Source organism: Etheostoma spectabile, chromosome 3 (assembly GCF_008692095.1).
Source record: "Etheostoma spectabile isolate EspeVRDwgs_2016 chromosome 3, UIUC_Espe_1.0, whole genome shotgun sequence".
Classification (NCBI taxonomy): Eukaryota; Metazoa; Chordata; class Actinopteri; order Perciformes; family Percidae; genus Etheostoma; species Etheostoma spectabile.
Window position 1 is genome coordinate 28,087,670 of NC_045735.1, and position 17,056 is coordinate 28,104,725.

At 41.5% G+C, this 17,056-nt stretch overlaps 2 protein-coding genes and 1 long non-coding RNA gene across 4 annotated transcripts in view; 1 reads left to right on the top strand and 2 right to left on the bottom strand.

Annotated features, from left to right (window-relative positions):
• Window positions 1-17: 17 nt before the first annotated feature.
• Window positions 18-14,367, bottom strand: LOC116677982 (uncharacterized). The gene is made up of 3 exons (XR_004329137.1): window positions 14,355-14,367; window positions 6,071-6,073; window positions 18-433 (listed from the first exon to the last, which is right to left on the bottom strand). It is a non-coding gene; the product is annotated as an uncharacterized LOC116677982 (long non-coding RNA).
• On the bottom strand, window positions 331-3,176 carry srprb (SRP receptor subunit beta). Its single transcript, XM_032508100.1, has 7 exons — window positions 2,926-3,176; window positions 2,474-2,568; window positions 2,284-2,361; window positions 2,116-2,198; window positions 1,327-1,463; window positions 1,159-1,213; window positions 331-858 (listed from the first exon to the last, which is right to left on the bottom strand). Exons 1-7 carry the CDS (start codon window positions 3,104-3,106, stop codon window positions 648-650), a joined length of 840 nt encoding a protein of 279 aa, XP_032363991.1. The 5' UTR covers window positions 3,107-3,176; the 3' UTR covers window positions 331-647.
• Window positions 4,151-17,056, top strand: part of col26a1 (collagen, type XXVI, alpha 1) — a 20,488-nt gene continuing 7,582 nt past the window's right edge. The window contains exons 1-3 of one of the 2 annotated variants that reach the window (XM_032508014.1): window positions 4,151-4,734; window positions 4,916-5,038; window positions 5,574-5,677. In XM_032508014.1, coding sequence (XP_032363905.1) covers window positions 4,568-4,734; window positions 4,916-5,038; window positions 5,574-5,677 — 394 coding nt within the window. In that variant the 5' untranslated portion in view covers window positions 4,151-4,567. The remainder of the gene's footprint in view (window positions 4,735-4,915; window positions 5,039-5,573; window positions 5,678-17,056) is intronic. The other variant, XM_032508013.1, reaches the window with a different exon arrangement.

Consider the following 17,056-nt stretch of genomic DNA (forward strand, 5'->3'; position numbering starts at 1 on the left):
AGACAACCACAAAATAATTCATTGCAAATGCACTGTATTCATACAACACTTTCAAACAAGTAATTCATTCAAGTCATTCTTTTGCAAACGTGAAAACACTTTATGACATCAGAAAAAAAGGCAGACTGTTCGAAAGAATAAATCCAAGTCACGCCCGTCTGTATTCACAAGGCAGCTTATAAATCCAAAAACAAAAATGGTGAAAATATGTGGCAGCCTATAACCATTTTTCTTTTAGTTGCAGCAACAGCAAATATTGTACTTTACCAAAATTCTTTAAACTATGGATTTTCTGAACAAGCCAAACGAAGAGCTTAAAAGGATGATGTTCACAGTAAGATTTGCACTATATAAAAGCACATTATCAGTTCTCAGCACTGCAGAGCAACCAGACAAAGATCATTTTCCGTTACATTACTTTCAGTCTTTTTGGCTAGAATATGCCTCAAAAGTTCTTCCACCTTTTAATGTAATAACGTTTTATATTGACAGCCAGCACAGATACGATGTTTGACTGGTTACTCCTGTCAAATAAATCCTCCACTGAGATGCGTTTGTCATCCCTCCTTTGATTACTGATGTGACCGTTGACCAGAGGTCTGTGCCTTTCAGTCAAATTGTGCACTGAGGATGTTAAGTTGCTGCCTTTACAGTTTAGCCAGGCTCTTCTCTAGGCTCTCAATGTCTGCCTCCCCCTCTTCACCCTTGCTGCCGCAGGCGCTGCACTCCACAAACTCCACCTTAAGGGGCAGCTGGCTGAACTCAAAGTCCTTGCCTTTTTTCCCCAGATAAACACTGCCACCCACAGAGCCGTCCTGAGAGCTCAGGGCTGCGGAGCGTGTCACTCGCAGGGTGTTCCTATAAGAAACGAGAGACAACGGAAATGTTATATACACAGTATATCAAACCAAAGGCTCAGGAGGTGAATCAATTAGGAATTGCAGGGTTGGTGGTTTCATCTCCAGCTCAACTGTCCTTGAGCAAGACACTGAATCCCAATTACGCCCAACGGCCAGCGCCTGACTACCAAAACATTGACAACAGGGAATTATAACAATAGATCATTTGAGTGGAATTTGCCTAAAATAAAAGATGCTTTGCAAATCCGACAAAGTAAAAACAAATGCCCAAAAGACAGCAAATATATAAATGACTTACAATTCCTTTTCCAGCTGCTGCTGAATCAGTTTAGCTGATTTTGCCATGGTGATATCTGTAAAATGAAGACACTGGTAAATGACGCTGCCACATAACAAACTAACAACAAGCAAAGTGCAGATATTTGGGTATTTTTTTTATTTTTTTACAGCAAAAGGGTTGTTGAACCTTGTTTGTTGCATGCCACCAGGAGAGCTGGGGCATTCCTGGAGATCACAGTGTCCGTCAACAAGATGTACAGAAACTCTGCCACGTCTCTCACTTCCTTCTGGAAAATAGCGCTGTCTACTACAAACACAATCGCTCTGAAGAGAGTGATAGAGAGTGTTAATGAAAAGAAGTGATCAGTTACTTGTGAGTCACAAGAGCAAGATATACTGTATTGACCCGAGGGTAAATAATTGCTACTGCAACAGTAGCCACTGCAAAAAACAGTTGCATCACGGTAGACAGGAAGACAACACAAGGGTTAACCTTGTATTGTCTTCCTGTCTACCGTGATGCAACTGTTGTTTTTTCTGGGTCAAAATTTGAGTTCTTTTTGACATTTGTCAATTTTCCCAGCCTTTCTTGTTGTCTTTTTGAACCATATTTTGTCACTTTTTACAATGTTTTTGTAGATCTTTTTTTAGCGCCTTATTGGTGTTTTTTGTCTTTTTCCAAAATTTGACACTTTTTTCAACGTTCAAATATTGTAACATTTAATAAAACACCCAAATTCAATGGAAGTAGTGAACGGAGCCTTTACTTGTGAAGAGCGTTGTAGCAAACCATCCACGTTATTTTTTTTGACAATTTGGTTGAAAGAAAACCCAAACGTGTGATTTAGAAACTTGTTGAAAATGGGTCAAAATTTGACCCGAGGACAACAGGAGGGTTAAGTAAATCAGGTCACTGAACTTTATCTCACTAATAGACGGAAAACAATGTTGCTCAGACAGGCTGGCCTGTTCTCACCTGGCTGCAGATTTGAACTTCTCCAGGTACTGAGGGCGAAGACTGTCATGTCCTGGCAGATCAATCACAGTCCAGGTGCTGCCCTGAAGACAGGATGGGGACAACTTTAAACCATGGTCAATGAGAAAAAGATTGTAAGTGATAATGATGAACTTTTCCCTAACTTGCCTTTTCGTTTTTGGCTTTGTATGGAGCACTGCTGTCAGTGATGGAGGTCTGTGTGCGTTTGAACTTTCCTGACAACAGCTGCCAAAACATGAAATGCACAATCACTTAACCGTGTATTAGTCTCATCAGCCGAGCCTGCTATGATTAACAACGTGGACATGGACACCACGTTTTGGCTTCATCAACTCACCCGGGTGAAAAGGAGGGTTTTCCCGGAGTCACACAGTCCGACCAGCAGCACAGCACTCCGGACGGTTTTACTGGAGAGAAAGTACTTCAGAAACACTGCAAAAAGAAAGCAGGGACTTATTTTCCGACTTATTCTTAGCTATTCCAAATAGGCCGTTTTCTACTAACCAAAGATAACGTTACTCAAAACAGTTGAGTGACTTCCGTGAGAAATGCTGATATTGGACAGCACTTGACGTTTGCTTTAGCTTAGCAGTTAGCTTCCCAATCCTGCTAATTCAGCTAATGTCTTTAAAGCACACCTTAGTTTATTACATTCATTATACAGTTTAAATGTAAACGCTGCTTGCAAACCTGCTTTCGAACAACCCAACGCTTTGTAGCTAACTTTGCTAAGCTAGACGCTAGGCCTAGCGTTAGCTATAAGTTAATGCTAGCATGCTAACAACTTACCACAGGTGATGATAATGACAGCCAGAGCGACGATAACTCCGATCAGAAAAACGGGGTCTTGGTCTTCCAGTTGTTGTCGCATAGATTCAATGTAAGGTTCAAATGGGTTTTCTGCTATTTCCTCGTCTGCTTTCCCACCCATGTTTCCACCGGTGCTGTCTGCCTCCATCTGTCCGTTCATGCTAATGTGAGAGTGGGACACGTCTCCTGTTTTCTTCCTGCAGCATGTACGGAGCCCGCAGCGTCAGCAGGGGACGCTGCCGACCTCCTGGTGAAGTTTACTTATTTCCCACGATTTCACTTTTAAAAATTGGAGGCCAATTATCTCCAGGAAAAATTAAATAAATGGCGGGTGACCAGTTAAAAAAAAAAAAAGTAGTTAAAAAAAATACGGAGGTAATTCAAAAACAGAAGAAGTAGTATAGCCCACATTTACTCAAGTGGGATTACTGTAGGCTACTTAACAATTTTGATGAACTTTTATTTTACGTTGGGCTATTTGAATTGCATGCTAGCCTAATTATACATATAATATATACATATATAATTATATGTATATATACATATAATTATACATTTCAAAGGGGAAGTAGGCTATCGCCTAGGCTACTTTTTACTCCACGAGATTTAAATGAAGGCTGTTACCTATACACAACATGTAAATGCGCTTTTCCAGTTTTAACAACTGCTCAAGGCGCTTTTACATCTACAGGAAACATTCACCATTCACATACTGTGGCCGGGGTTGCCGTACATCAGATGATCATACAGTTCAGTGTCTTGCCCAAGGACACTTCGACAATGACTGCAGGGGCGGGGATCGAACCACCAACCTTCCGATTGACAGGCAACCGCTCTACCACTGAGCCACAGCCGCCCTTTGACATGATCAATCTACAAAATATGACGCTGTTAAAACTGTGAAGTGATCAATTTGAGTGTTTGGGTCATTTTCGTTGATAAGCGTTTCGTTGAACCTAAATATCAATTTTCTGTTTCTGTAATGAATTCTCACAGGTTAGTTTAATCTCCACAAGGAAAAGTATCCTGCTGTTTGACAAAGTGATGAAAATGAACAGAGACTAAAATCATAATGTCATCGCTACTATATCAGTCTTTGTTACATCATTGAGAATCATGGAGTTTGGCGAATAGAGACAAATAGAAATAAGAAAGAGAGAGAGAGAGAGAGAGAGAAAGAGAGAGATAGTTCAGTAACTATGAATTCACTTTTGGCCGTCACAATCACATCATATACGACCTAAGGGTCGTGGTTTTTGATCGGGACCAGATGCGCTTTTACGCGCTCCATCTCTAGCCCTCACACTCAGCGCGCTTTTTACGCACACTGGATATTTGACTCCTCAGTCCTCGGCAAGATGTCAAACGTCAGAAAACCGCATTATTCTATAGGAAGAGGCTGGGTGTCATTCATGTTGGACTCGTGAGAGTGCCCGTTTGTTTCTCCACGGGAAGACAAAATGACCAACTCTTTAATGGTTTTAGCGGGGTTTAGTTAGGATTTCTTACCCCATTCCAGCCTACTTTAGATACTGTAGATCTGTAAAGGAGGGATTCATAACTTCAGGAAAATCGTCGGCATTTTCGGATATCTCTGTCAGGGATAAATCAAAAGGAGATTATGGCTTTATCGTTCCTGTATGCGCTGGCCATGTGGATACATTTAGTCTGTCCTTTGCTTGGAACAGGGGTTGTTTATCGCTATCCAGGCATAACTCTGCTGCGGCAGCGCATCAAATCTGAACAGAGCACCGGGCCGCCAGGTACCGGGTCTCGAACCCAACTCAGGTGAGCACATGCACTGAAGGTTTTGCACTGCAGATGTTTTAAAAATGTAATCTCTTTGATGTCAAATTTGCAGCTCCAATAAAGTAGTTTTTGCCTTCACATTTTCACTCTACGTCTTATTGACACTGACTGTGTTTGATTTCTCTCGTATAAGTGTGACATCTTTTTACTTCTATTTTAGGAACTGGTGTCAGTATACTGTTTCCAAAACAGTGTCCTGTCAGGTGCACAACGGGACAGAAACCACAGTGCAGAGAGTGTTCCAGGGCTGCCGGTGGCCTGGACCCTGCTCCAAAGCCATCAGGTACCCTCAGAGTCCTCACACTTATCAGCCATGTCGTCAGCTCTTTCAGTCGTCTCAGATGCTGGTGTGTGAATGGGGAGTCCTGCTGCATAGTGTCAGATTTAGTGATTTGGACCCTTGGCAAGCACAGGCACGGGGCCTCTGTTCTACCGTTTTTTCACCATTTAATCTGATGGAAAATGTTGGTAGAATAGGATTTAGTAGTAAGTAGTTAGTAATTATATTAATGCAACACTAGGCATTCAAATTAGAAGTATTATCAGCAAAATTAATTGTTTAAGCCTTTTAAAGGTTTCCCTCCTAAATGAAAGGGACTAAATCCGTAAGTGGATTAGAAGAAAATTTTTTCACGAAACAGAAATATTCAAAGAAAGTACATATAGTTGCAATGTCGCTTCTCTAACCATTTTCCTTCCCACTCTACAGTCCACTGTCAAAAATGCAAAAATGCTCATAGAATCAGACATTAATATTTGGATCATACATGTAGCTACATGAATGCCCTTAAAATCAGTGTCCCTGTGCTGTTTCCCAGCTACAGGACCGTGATCAGGCCATCCTTCAAGGTTACCTACAAGCAAGTGACTGCACTGGAATGGAAATGCTGTCCAGGTTTTGTGGGAGAAGAGTGTCGTGAAGGTGAGTTTCTTAACTGTTGTAACGTTTTTTTCTTTTCTTTCACATGCTATCGGGGAGAATGTGGTCCCTCAAGGACTGAAGTGAAGGTGTTTTGCCCTGACCCATTTGTGTCTTTTTAGCAGCTTTACCCACATCAGTGCCTTGTTTTGTGCATGGTGGTGTACTGTCGGGTAGCTAATAGTGTGTTTCAGTGCAGCAGTTGGCCTTTTGAAATGTTCGTAAAGTTGTTTCGAATTAAGATTGAAAACCTGTTTTGGATTACTTTTGGGAGCACGGACTGCTGTAAAACAACAGTTGAAAGGGATCCTGTGCCCTGCGGTTTTGTATCTTATCTTTTACAACTGTGCGTTCAAGCCATTTCTGTGGCTGGAAGGAGGGTCCCAAACACATCACTGTCTCCCTCTGTATCTCTTCTTTCTTTGCACACTTGTGGATCTTCACTCAGCACAGAGGCAGTTTTTGCTCTGACTATCATCATGGTTGTTACAGTCAAAGAATGAATGAAAAAAAGCTCAGAGGAACGTCCAGCAGAGCAGCTTGTAAAGTGGGAGAAGTACGTCTCATGATGGGCAGCGCTGCTCCTACATACCACAGACCACAGGCTTTCAGCCCAGTAAAGACCAAAACGTTCACCCAGGGGCGAGACACCACAGTCAGCCCAAAGAAACAGACTGTGAAGGTGGATGGAGGCCCAATGTTGGGCTGCCTTAACTCTGCTGTTTTTATATAAATGTATACATTTATATATATGTGTCCACTGCTCACAAGCACATTGACAAACACACATATTGTACTTTGAACATTGTGGATGCCTGTAAAACAGTGCTTGTGGCTGCATTGGCTCAGAAAGAGCAAGTTAAAATGCAGAGTTATTTTTACAGTATTCTATTAAAATAATTTGGTACACTCAGCAATGTTTAGATTTTCTGGGGTTGGGCAATGCAGCAATTTGTGTGTGCCATTAAAAAAAACACTGGCCTGGTCGGTCCACATTTGTCCAAGATTAACAGTTACCTCAATGAGAGAGTTTTGCTTAGTGGTCATAATTACCACACCTTGTTCCATTTTGCCAAAATTATTCATTGTTGAACTTGGAGGGCAAAGATTTACCACGGGTTAAGAAAACACGCATTAATACTAATGGAATAAACAGACATTATTACAAAGCCTTTGGAATCCATTATTTGCTGGGCCGTGGATATTATTCCACACAAAGATTAACACATAGCTACATCCGCTGAGTCTGTACTGCCAGAGATTATGGTTCACTTGAGACTAAAGTGGTTGCAGGAGTGTGAATAAGTAATCTGACTGTTTATTTAACGTTTGCAAGTTCTAATGGCTATTGAGCAGGAGGGAAATTGTCTCCATATGGAGAGACAGGAGGCCACGGACTCAGTGTGCAGACCTGAAAGAAAGAGGCTGGTCCCTGACAGTCTGCATCGCACTGAGGAGAGGAGGTAGAGCTGGCAGAGAATGAGAGGACACCGAGGGGGAAAAGTTAGGACGAGTGCACGGGAAAACAACAAGGTGTTAAAATTGGCGGTGCAGAAACAGCTGTGTAGCAAGAGAAGAAGAAGGGAAAAGTGAAGTGTAATGAGGAGTGGTTCTGTCCCACAGGGCTCCAGTTGCTGCAAGCTGCCCAGACAGCAGCGAAGCAGAGCTCTGGTTCTGTGGGAAAGTGGCCCCACTGAGATTAGCGAGCGTGACACTCCTCCACGAGGTCTTTGTAACATACGTGGCTGTGCTAAGATCAGGAAACAGTTCCAAAACAACGACTGGTTTTTCTCATGCAGATTCACCTAACTAGGTGAATTCAGATACACTTTAAGTGTATGTCATGGAAATAATGGTTGTTCTTCATAATAAGGTCACAGGAAAACATTTCATTTAAGAATGTCTGAGGGTCTTTTAAGCATTTCAAAACAAAAGCTCTTCTAAGGACCAACTAATATAGGTATCCCTAAGTCATCAAAATTATGATATATTTGGTTTAAATCACATTTAAAGAAAGAATTTGACACTTTTGGGAATTACACTTATTTGCTTTCTTACCAAGAGTTGATGGGAAGATTGATTCCACGCTAATGTCTGTCTTTTAAATATAAAGCTACATCCAGCATCTTAGGTTAGCATAGAGACCTCACAGAAGTCACTGCTCCTTGCAAAGAAATAGGCCGGCACATACTTACCACCTATAAAACCACAGCTTGGCAATATTACACTTCAGATTTAGTTTGGGAATAAACAAACAAGATATAACGTATTGGTATCATGTGCTGTATTCTATTCCACTTCTTCCCACTGTACAAAAGTGAAGTTAAAGTATTCCTGTAATGGCCAACTTGTAATTTTGGAGCCAGAGTCTTTGCAGTGGTGATCGGGTGGTAGATTTGCGGTTTCGAAGTCCCGCCCATACACCCGCCTGACCTATCGCGAATCACAGCTGTCAATCATGACGTTTCCAGGTTTTTTTTTGTTGCATAAAATAACTAATGAAAACCAAACTTGTCAGAAAAATGAACACTTACAAAAACATCAGCATGATCAGAATTACCTAAAATGACCAAAACCATCTTTGGTAAAGAAATATTTGACACGTAATTCAAGTTTTTAATCCGCTAACACGGGTGGGTGGGATTTTTGACGTATTCTGCAGCAAGCCACCAGGGGGCGATCAAGATGTTTTGGCGTCTCTTTTGGTGAGCTGTCAAGTTGTCCAACTTTTTATAAAGTCTACGGTTTTGGTACCTTTTGGATAGAGTCATGCTAGCTGTTTCCCCCTGTTTCCTGTCTTTATGCTAAGCTACGTTAAATGGCTGTTGATGTTATTGCCATATTTACTGCACTGAACACAAATATGAGAATGGTATCAATGTTGGGCAAGAATGCAAATATGAGTTTTTCCCAAAATGTCAAACTATTCCTGTGTGGACAATTTTAGTTGGTAATAGAATTTAGTTTGTGTTTGTTTCTGCATTGATCCTTGTGTCTTTATGTCACTCAGCAAACACTGTACATGCAGCTCTGTGTCGCAGAAAACTGCTGCAGTGAAGACGTTGAGCCGGCTGTTTTATCAGAGCAAGAGAGCACAGACTTAACCAATGAAGATGACATCACCTCTGGCTTTAGTTTGATGGGGTTCTGGCTCCACTTCAGAGACCCCTAAGGCCTTCAGAGACGTAGACACAGAGCACATTAAGGCGTCTAGGTCGGGGTTAAGTCTGTGTAAGCTGAGGAAATGCTTGTTTCTCTCACCTCCTCACACACTCTTGCTGTTTTCATCTCTCTGTCTAATACCTTTCTTACCATTATCCCTTCTAGAAAAACTCAGAATATAGGAAGAGCCCAAAATTAATGTTTGGTCTGTTGTGATGTGAGAAGTGCTTTCTTTGTTTTGACTCATTAAGGGAACCCAACAATTAATGAAGAAAAAAATCTGCAACAATGACATTAAGTATGAGTTGCTGCACTTTAAATGTTTGACATTTAGCACTTAAATCGGCACAAATCGGAAAAAGTGATGCTGTCGTATGAGCTGGTTAATTAACATTCCGACCTGCGGCCCTTTGCTGTGTGTCATCCCCCATCTCTTTCCCACCTTTCCTGTCTATCCACTGTCATTCATAAATAAAGGGGAAAAGCCCTAAAAAAAAGTCTAAAAACCCCCAACAAAAAACACTGAAATATCATGGAGCTCGTGGCCTAAGACTGAGCTGGTCGCAAAGCTTGCATTTTTCAGCGTTTGCTAATGGAAAGTGGGTGTTTTCTGAACACATCTCGTTGACACCCCGACCCCTCAATATTTTTGACAGTCTGGTTTGTGCTGGCTTCGTACAGTGCATCTCGAGATTGACATGTTGCTTTCAGCAGAGCTGTGCTAACACATGATGGCATGCAACACATGTGGGAGAAATGTGTTCGTAATTTCCCTGCAGTCGGTCCCCGCCCCCTCCTCCGAGCCTCATCACAGCAGCACCCCCCAGCACACATGATCATATTAACAGGTGGGATTGTGGGTAATGTCCGTGCGCGAGGCAGCCTTGTCTAAAAAGATTAAGTGCTGGGACCTCCCCTGATGAGAACGCTAAGCCTTGATCTCATGCAAAATAAGTTTAACAAAGTTTTAATGCTGGGTGTGACTGCACAGGATTTGATTAAAGAAGTGAAAATGTGGCTAAAAGCTTAGGATGTCAAATGTGCTAATTTGTTAATGCTACAGCTTTAAAGCTGCTAAAGTCACTGTTTCCCCTCTGCCACTGGATATGGAAGTGTGTTAAAACCCACCGTTGGAGGGATTATCCCGAGCAATGGCTATATTAAATCATTCAAAAATACCTTTAGAACTCTTTTATTTTTCCTGCTATTATCTGCTCTCATCCCCTTGCAGGCCTTTGCTCATTTGCCCCTGCTTTTTCTTTGCCGCTAGGCTCTTTATCTTCTACACTCATTGGTGTTTTCCACTTATCTAACTTCCTATGTCTTTTAGATCTGCCGCTCTCCTCTCCTTGGAGTAATGTGATAAAACAGAATATGCCCCACATGCGCCCCTCCAGACCTCTGCAGATTGAGGATATGACTGATGTCTCTGTTACATCCCTGGTTGTGCTCAAATATAGGTCAACGGTACCCTATGACTTGCTGGGAGCTGTGGAATAGCTCAGCTGTTCTGGTCCCGGTCCTGGTCTAATCTGCCTGATGGATGATGCTCTGTTCATGCTCCTTCTGTGGTTTTTCATTTCTGTCATCAGCTTATCATTGGGTCTTCCTGCCTCCATTTGTCCCTCTGTCAGTCTGTCTGCAACTCCACCCATCTGTTAATGCTGAGTTAAGCAGGTAAAGTTCCAGAAAGGTTTCTGAGGTTGATGAGAGCCAATTGTGTCTGTGAAGACAGGACAGGCCAAGAGCCTGTTAATGTGTAAGGATGTGTATTTCTCTTTTTTGCTAAGAAACAAACCACTATTGTTTGTGGTGGCTTCTCTTATTAACACAAATGCTAAGTAGTGCACAGAAAACAAGCAAGACTCCGAGGGTACAGCCATGCTTGTTTCTCTGTAAATGCTAACCTGCTCTCAATCATTGTGCTAATATGCAGGCATATAACATGGGAAACTATTTAATAAATTAGAATTTACTAAACACAAAGTGCAGCTGAGACTTATGAGGAAGGCATTAGTTACATCCACCAAGGAGGAAATGTTTTCAGTTTGGCATGTTGGTTTGTTGTCAGATTTTCATCAAACTTGCTAGCATGGGCTAGCATGAGACAAGGAAGAACCCATTGCATTTGGAAGTGGATGAAAATGACTGGGCAGACACACAAGGTCTGTGTTCTAGGCTGTTGTTCTTGGTGGTGGTCTGGGCTCTCCGAGTGTTTTTCATGTATTTGGTCATAAACTAAAGTATAAGATACATTTTGAGCTGATGATGGTGCTTGCAGAAATTTGTCCATCCAATAGTTAGAGACTTTATGAAAAGTCAAAGAATCCCCAAAGTGAGATTCATCCCCTGGGAATCATACATGTTTGTGACAAATTTAATGAGACTCCATCCGACAGTTTGATATTTTTAATTTTAATCTGTTAATTAATCCACAGTGGGGAAATTACAATTTACACTCTGTGTGCACACTGTGTTAATAATCACACACAGGCCTGAAACACACACACGCTCAGGACCTATATATGCAGAGAGAGATGTCAGAGTGGGCTGCCAGCCGAACCAGCGCCCTGAGCGGTTGGGGGGGGTGCCTTGCTCAAGAGCACCTGGCAGTGCCCAGGAGGTGAAGTGGCATCACTCCAGCCACCAATCCACACTTTGTACTTTTTTGGTCCTTATGGGGACTTGAACCAGTGACCCTCCAGTTCCCAACCCAACTCCCTACGGACTGAGCTACTGCCACCCCATTTCTCCACATCAATTGACCAAAAAACCCTCAAGCCCTAAAAACAAAAACAGTAACATTCCAACTTACATCATATATTATAAATAACCAACAGTTAATCTCTGCTGTCTTCACAACTCCCATAGTCTCTACTTTTCTTTCACATGCTCCATTCTACGAAAATCAGGACTCATAGAGAATTCTGTATTGTGTGCTATCATGTCGTACTTACAATTTTGCAATATGACCTGTAAGCTGGGGATATTCTGCTTCACTTCCTCTCTTTGTCTAATGTGTCTCCACCATTTTTATTCTATTTATTTCATCAGACACCGCGGCATTTAAATCTAAAAAATGTTGCTCTCATTTCAGCCGATCACCGCGCAATCGTCTCTCTTTATCTAATTCACACAGCATCATCTCATAGCATGGAGTGTGTCTGTGCACAAGCAGGGCCATCCATCTCTGTGACTAATGTGTATCTATGTGTCAGAGATTGGATTGGAAGAGATTCAGTTTGTCATTGTTTCATTGACTACGCCTATCGTGTAGCAGCATTTTGTGAACAGGGATGTAAGATTTATAACGGCACCTCATTGTGCTTCTGCAGTCCATTATTTAGTTGTTGACTGTACTTTGCACTGCATGAATGCATCAAATGTAATGAGAAATTCCTATAACTGTCAAGTATTTCTTACTTGCTAAATGTTGCAAAGCTTCAGTTTAAAGACAAGTTGTGTAGCATGTCAGTTGGCATTATGGTAAAAAACGCTTAACAGTCCTACTGTGGACTACTAGACATCTTGGTTTTCAAAAAAAGGTTCTGTTCACCATCCTCCTCCAGCAACCGCGGTCAAAGTGGGCGGGTGATTTAGTGAGTGAGAAAGGTTGTGACATTGTGTGTGTGTGTGTGTTCTGTGCCGGTTGTTCTTCTTGTGCATGCCAGCAATAGCTGACCACTTGGCTGGCTAGGGCCGACACACAACAGAATCCTGGGACACAGCCAACTGTGGTCTGCACACACACACACACACACACACACACACACACACACACACACACACACACTCTGTGTCTATCTTGGGAATATGTCAGAGACTCTTAAGATGGTCCAAGAAGATGTTTTAATACATTATCCTTCTGTCCTGCTCACAAATACAGACGGAGCGAGTATTAAGTGGCAATGAAATGACTATCCCCAGCTGTGTGCGTCATGGTTTGTTCTGTGGTTAAGTGTGTGTGTGTGTGTGTGTGTGTGTGTGTGTGTGTGTGTGTGTGTGTGTGTGTGTGTGTGTGTGTGTGTGTGTGTGTGTGTGTGTGTGTGTGTGTGTGTGTGTGTGTGTGTGAAAAAATGAGTAATTTCTTTGATCTATATCCAGCTCTAATGTCTGAAATGTAGCTGTCTCAACAGACGATGCCCACAGTCTGACTTACACGCTTGCCAAAATATCCCGTGCTGTCTTGTACGCTACTGTAGACACAATAATGGAAGGGAAGATTCAACAAACAAGTCTCTGTTTTTTAAATAGTTTGCTGTGATGAAAAGATGTTCTTTGTTTTGGTTCCAATTTAAATTAAAATGTATCTTTCATGAGTTTCTAATCTTATTTATGCTCTGTGCTTCACCAGGAGCTCTGCTCTAGTCTATCATAATAGCCAGACTTAACAATTGAGCTTATCACATAAGACTTTAGCTTTCCTTCCATATCATGTTATTTATGGACATTAAAGCCTTTTGCATGGTGCATTACCCAGCAATCAGATATGTTTGTTAATTGCATTTTATGTGAATAACGTGTCCTTGGTCGTTTTAAATCAGCTTCACTTGTCTTTCAAAATTGCAATTGCTATGTATTTCTTGTGAGCAAAAAAAGACAATTTAAAAAATGAAAATGCTCCCTTTATTACCAAAATGCTAGCCTTGGTATAGTTTTCAGTGAATTTCCAATAATAAAATAAAACTGCTCAAACATACAAACCCTTCCTTCATTTCTCTTTGGAGCAGAAAACGTTCCCAATTCCTCCTGTTTATTTGGCTTCCCACTAAAGACAACACAATCCTGAATCTTTCCCATGAGCTGAGTGCAATCCAAGAGAAACACCCCTGTCTTATGTTGTCATGGTGTAATTATGGATCCAAACAGAGTCAATATCTGCGGTCCTGTTCTAAACATCAGCTCGAGCACAGCGGAAGTTTGGTTTTCTTACCCATGCAACATAATTAAATTCCAACTGCAGAGGCGGAAATCCCGCCCTCCACCTGTTAGACAAAAAAGAAAATGCTTTGGTTCACATTCATGGCAGATTGAGTCAGTCCTGTGGTGTGTGTTTATGACATAATATGATATGGCTGCTTTTTTTTCTTGCTCTTGTTAGACAAGAGATGAGGATTGAACAAGTTAGCTCATTAGCAGCGAAGAGGAAGAGTTGCCTTACTTTAGTGTCTGAGGAGCAGAAAACCATCATGGATGGGGCAGCTTTGCTTATTTCACTGTCAGTTGAGCATGCAGCAAAGCAGCTATGATGCATCTTGAGCGGAAGTGCTATGCTGTCACAATCCATCTTTCCAACTGCATTTACTAGTTTGTTTGTTGCGTTGAGCTAAATCCTAATGTCAGCGTGCTAACATGTGCACAATGGCAACGCTAACACGCTGAGAGTCCCGTCACAGCTTCTGTAACTCAATGCCATCTCTGATTGAATATTTCTTTCATCGGTCTTTCTGAAGAAACAAAGTGTGTTCCTGCTGTTTAATTGTAATATTCAATGACAAATCTGCATCCACTACAGAACTTTTATGATAGAAATTGCAAGAAACTACACTTTTAAAAATTTGTGCGGCAGAGAAGATACTTGCAGTACTTCATAGTAACTTATAATTTTTCAACTTTATAGCTGTAATCTCTGCTGACTAAAACATCTACATCTACATTCTCGCCGTGGCCCCCTGAACCGTCCATGGACTTTTTTATCAAGCCGTGACTCAGTGGTCTAGGGTCTCATGGGAAAGGGTGTTCCTTAAGGGCTGCTTAAACAGAAAAAAAACAATCAACAGGAAAGGGTACTGTCCTTTATTGAGACACATGTTGTAATTTGCATCATTACAAATATGAACGGGACTTTGAAGCCAGAAGATCCAGTTTCACTTTCAACATTTTAACATTTACAAACTACAGAAACTACATACAAACTGCAGCTGAGGCTTATTGGAATGTCTTTAGTTTTGCACGTATTTGTTCATAAACTAAAGTATTGGACAAAGTAAAATTTTGACTTGATGATGGCATTAGATGAAAAGTTAAGCAATCACCAACATTATTACAATTCATCCCAAGAGGAGCATGAATATGCATGCCAAAGTTCAAAGCAATCCATCCAATCCATCAGTTGTTAACGTTTCACTCAGAACCATGACTGTGAATCTCACTGTAGCACTTGTGGAAAAGTCAAGGGATCACCAAAGTCAGTAGGATTCATCCTCTGGGATCCATGAAAATATCCTCCAAATTTCAAGACAATCCCCCCCCCGACTTTACAAAATTCCATGGCAGTCCATTAAATAGCTGTTGAGATATTTCAGTCAGGACCAAAGTGGCGGACCTTCTGGCTTCAGAGCCACACTGCTAGGCTTAAAACTAAAACTCATCACATCCTCACAGAATAACTGTTGGAATGTATCACAGATTGATGGACTGTATAACAGAGAAAGTGTGTGTCAGAGGGTGGAGACTTCCTCTCGGCTGATGATGAATTACTGTGGAGGAGCTGAAGGCCTATCAACTCCTCAGTAGCTTCACATTGTGGAGCCATGATGACCCACAGTCCACAGTCTTGCTGTGCTGTTGTGCTTTTATGTCCTTGGTGTAGTCTCTGGAGAAATGTCAGTGCAGTCAGTCACAAAAAACTCATGGGGCCATCTTGGCCTCGATGGTTGAACAGCTCTTAGTATTTGGGTCGATGAATCCTAAGGAATGTTTTTTGGGTTGAGCTGTTGATTGTTGTTTCCATTTGTGGCTGCGCTCCAGAGATTCAAGATTTCTTTGAAGCGAGGCATTGAAAAACCACACCCACACAGACCGATACACCACTGGACTGGATTTACATGTAGACACAAACAGACCCAGTACAGATGTTCACCCTGTCCTATTTCAGTGAAGCAGAAACCCTCAGCGGTTGACATTTGTACCCTGTGTGCTATGGTCAGAGACGCTGATTTAGGCAAACCAGAGCTGTTTGGGTCATTTTTGTTGTTAGTTATTTAAGAGCACCAGTTGTCTACAGATCCCTGCTATGACCACAATGTGGGTGGGTACCGTCTGTGGGAGTGACAGCTGACATTCCAGACTTCTTATGAGCCGTAGACCAGAGGAAGACACATTTAGAACGAATACTTGGTTTTTCTATTAAAAAAAAGTGCTTCTCCGTGTTTTGTATTTTGAATTAGGGCTCATGTTAAAGATCCTAAATTGCAGCACAGCCAGAAACGTGTAGGTATCTGGGGTTTAGTTGTTGCTAGAAGGGTATAATTTGGGTCAGAGATCACCAAAGTGTTAAAAACAGACTGAAGCTAACACGGAGAGTCACTCAACAAGAACTTCAGTAAGGCACATACATATTTTGCAGGTGTTGAATACAAAAATGAATGCAAGAAACCTGAAAAAAATATGTAAAAAGTGCTTTTTTACACCCAAAGTTAGTTATATATAAAATATTGAATAACGCCAGACTTAAAAATAACAGAATTAAATGTTTGTCTGACATCATTCAATATTTTATATTCAACAATGCTTGCGTCCATCAACACGTACCGACTTTGTTACCTTGTTTGTGAAGATACATTTTTACAGCTGCTATAATTATTTTTATATTAAAGATAGGTCAAAAGACTACATTAAATGCAAAAGGGGGTAATTCAAAGTGATACGCCACTAACAGATAATTATTCCCTCAGTTCTAAGGAGCATGATATTGTCTTTTAGCTAATTGTTTTGGTTTTCTGCTCCGCAACTGTCTTGTTTTGGTTCACTCTAATCTGATTGGCTGCAACGAGCAGCTATTTTCTGCAAAAAGCTACAGACTCACCACCAAACAGCAGACAGATAAATTTAGGGACTAGCTGGTGAACATAAAGCATCACTGAGCTGCTAAAGTGACAGATAGATCCCTCAGGAGTTGGTGGAGACCAAAAACTAAGAGCTATAAGAGAGTGAATATTGGACTAACATTCACCATTTGGACAGAAGTATGGCTCCAAATGGATCTTAATATTGTTCCGTATCTTTCTTGACCTTTGGAAATGGCAGTAAAGTATATGGATGAAGTTGTGTGTCTGTGTGTTTGTTTGTGTTTCCATGTGCTACACACAGTTAATAATTTTGGTATCTGGAGGAGGGTGTGAGTGTCGGCATGCAGGCCATCACTGTGAGTGGGCAGACAGACGGGAAACATGCAGAGTCAGACAAGCAGGTGTGTGTGTGTGTGTGTGTGTGTGTGTG

Coding starts and splice junctions, on each gene's coding strand:
- srprb (XM_032508100.1), bottom strand. CDS start 3,106: ATGAACGGACAGATGGAGGCAGACAGCACCGGTGGAAACATGGGTGGG. Junction 2,362..2,473: donor AAACCCTCCTTTTCACCCGG/GTGAGTTGATGA, acceptor ATGTTTTGGCAG/CTGTTGTCAGGAAAGTTCAA. Junction 1,214..1,326: donor GGTGGCATGCAACAAACAAG/GTTCAACAACCC, acceptor TTCATTTTACAG/ATATCACCATGGCAAAATCA.